The sequence below is a fragment of the Malurus melanocephalus genome, unplaced genomic scaffold (genome assembly GCF_030028575.1).
Source record: "Malurus melanocephalus ecotype Western Australia unplaced genomic scaffold, MMel_1.1 scaffold_3455, whole genome shotgun sequence".
NCBI classification, from domain to species: domain Eukaryota; kingdom Metazoa; phylum Chordata; class Aves; order Passeriformes; family Maluridae; genus Malurus; species Malurus melanocephalus.
In genome coordinates, this window is record NW_026626687.1 from 3,874 (window position 1) to 5,380 (window position 1,507).

Below are 1,507 nucleotides of genomic sequence, written 5' to 3' on the forward strand. Positions count from 1 at the left end.
GGGGTGTCACCGTGTCCCTGCTCCCTGCATCCCTCTGGGTGCGACATGTCCCGCCAGACCCCGTCCCTCTCGTCCCTCCCGCGCTCTCGGTTTCAGTTCACGACCGAACGTGTCTCGTTTGACGCGTCCGCTTTCCCCACGGCTGCACAGGCGGAATGTGACGGTGCCGATGGCGCCGTGCAGCTGCACGTGTGGCACTGGGTGCAKGCGGCGTGTCCGGCTCCCGTCCCCTTCCTGTCCGGCCTCGGGCTCTGCCCAATGCTGAGTGAGCCCAAAAGGCCCCCAAAAAGCGGGGGTGATGGAATAAGGGGCGGTGTGGTGGCCCCAGGGGTCCCTGTGCCGGGGGAGTCCAGCCCTACAAACTTTGGGAACAGCCGTGCCTGGWGCGCACTGGTGGCCCCCTGGCAGCCCCAGTTTGGGCTGGGCCCGTTCCTGGGCACTGGGAGGGTTTTGGCACGCGCTGAAAAGGCAGAAAAACAAGGAACCGAACCTTCCCCAAAGAAATCCCGTGTGGGCACAGGCACGGAGCCAGCGCTTGGCGGGGAGCAGCCCCGGGAGCAGCCCCGGCAGCGGGCAGCTGACGGGTCCCTTGGCCACAGTTTGTGGCTCTGGGTGGGGCCGTGGCTGTGCCAGGTGCCCAGGAACCCTGGCATGTGCTGGGAGGTGTCAGAGCCGTGCTGGGGCGCAGACAAGGGGCTGGAGGAGGTGGGGGGTGCCCTGATTGGGGGGGTCCGGCACAGGGTAGAGCCCCTCACCCCCCGGATCCATGCTGGGGATGGAGTCCTGTGCCCCTCACCCCACAAATCCATGCTGGGGATGGGGTCCTGTGCCCAGGGCTGAGCCCTGTAGGGGACAGGGAGTTCCTGGCACGGCTGCTGCCCCACTCAGCACCCCCCAGCATTGGACAGGGCCCCAGGGATCAGAACAGGCACCAGGGCTGGGCCCTACAAAGAGAGAGCTCGGCCCTGTGGCCTCCCCGAGCCGAGATCTCCAGGGGCTGGCACCCACCCAGACAGAGTACCCGGGTGGGGCTCCAACCCCAATATCCACTCTGAGAAGATACCGCAGCCCCCCTGGCTGGACTGGCCACCCTTGGCACTCCCCAGGAGTTTTCTCCAGTCCCAGTGGGGAGGTGGCCGGTCCGGGAGCCCCCTGGCACTCTGAAGAGTGGCAGCACCCACGTGGCTGAGCACAGGACAGGCAGGACCTGACACGTCAGCGCTGCCCGGGGCTGGGCAGGGTTGGTGCCTGCTGGCCACAGCCCAAAGGACAGCCCGGCCCCATGGTCCCCTGGGCACATGGACAGCCTGGTCCCACAGCCCTGTGACCCCACAGCCTTGTGATCCTACAGCCCTGCAGCCCCATAGCCCTGTGACCCGACAGACAGCCCAGCCCCATGGCCCCCTGACCCCTTGGCATAGTCCAGCCCCACAGACAACCCAGCCCTATTGTCCCCTGGTCCCATGGACAGCCTGGTCCCACAGCCCTGTGACCCTACAGCCCTGTG

At 67.2% G+C, this 1,507-nt stretch overlaps 1 protein-coding gene across 1 annotated transcript in view; it reads left to right on the forward strand.

Moving 5' to 3' along the window:
- The window catches only part of LOC130588134 (mucin-1-like), a gene marked incomplete at its 3' end in the record, with an annotated part of 3,898 nt that extends 3,633 nt beyond the window's left edge, over positions 1-265 (forward strand). The window contains exon 5 of the mRNA XM_057389095.1: positions 97-265. Within this exon, the coding sequence (XP_057245078.1) occupies positions 97-265 (169 nt within the window). The remainder of the gene's footprint in view (positions 1-96) is intronic.
- Between the last annotated feature and the right edge of the window lie 1,242 nt (positions 266-1,507).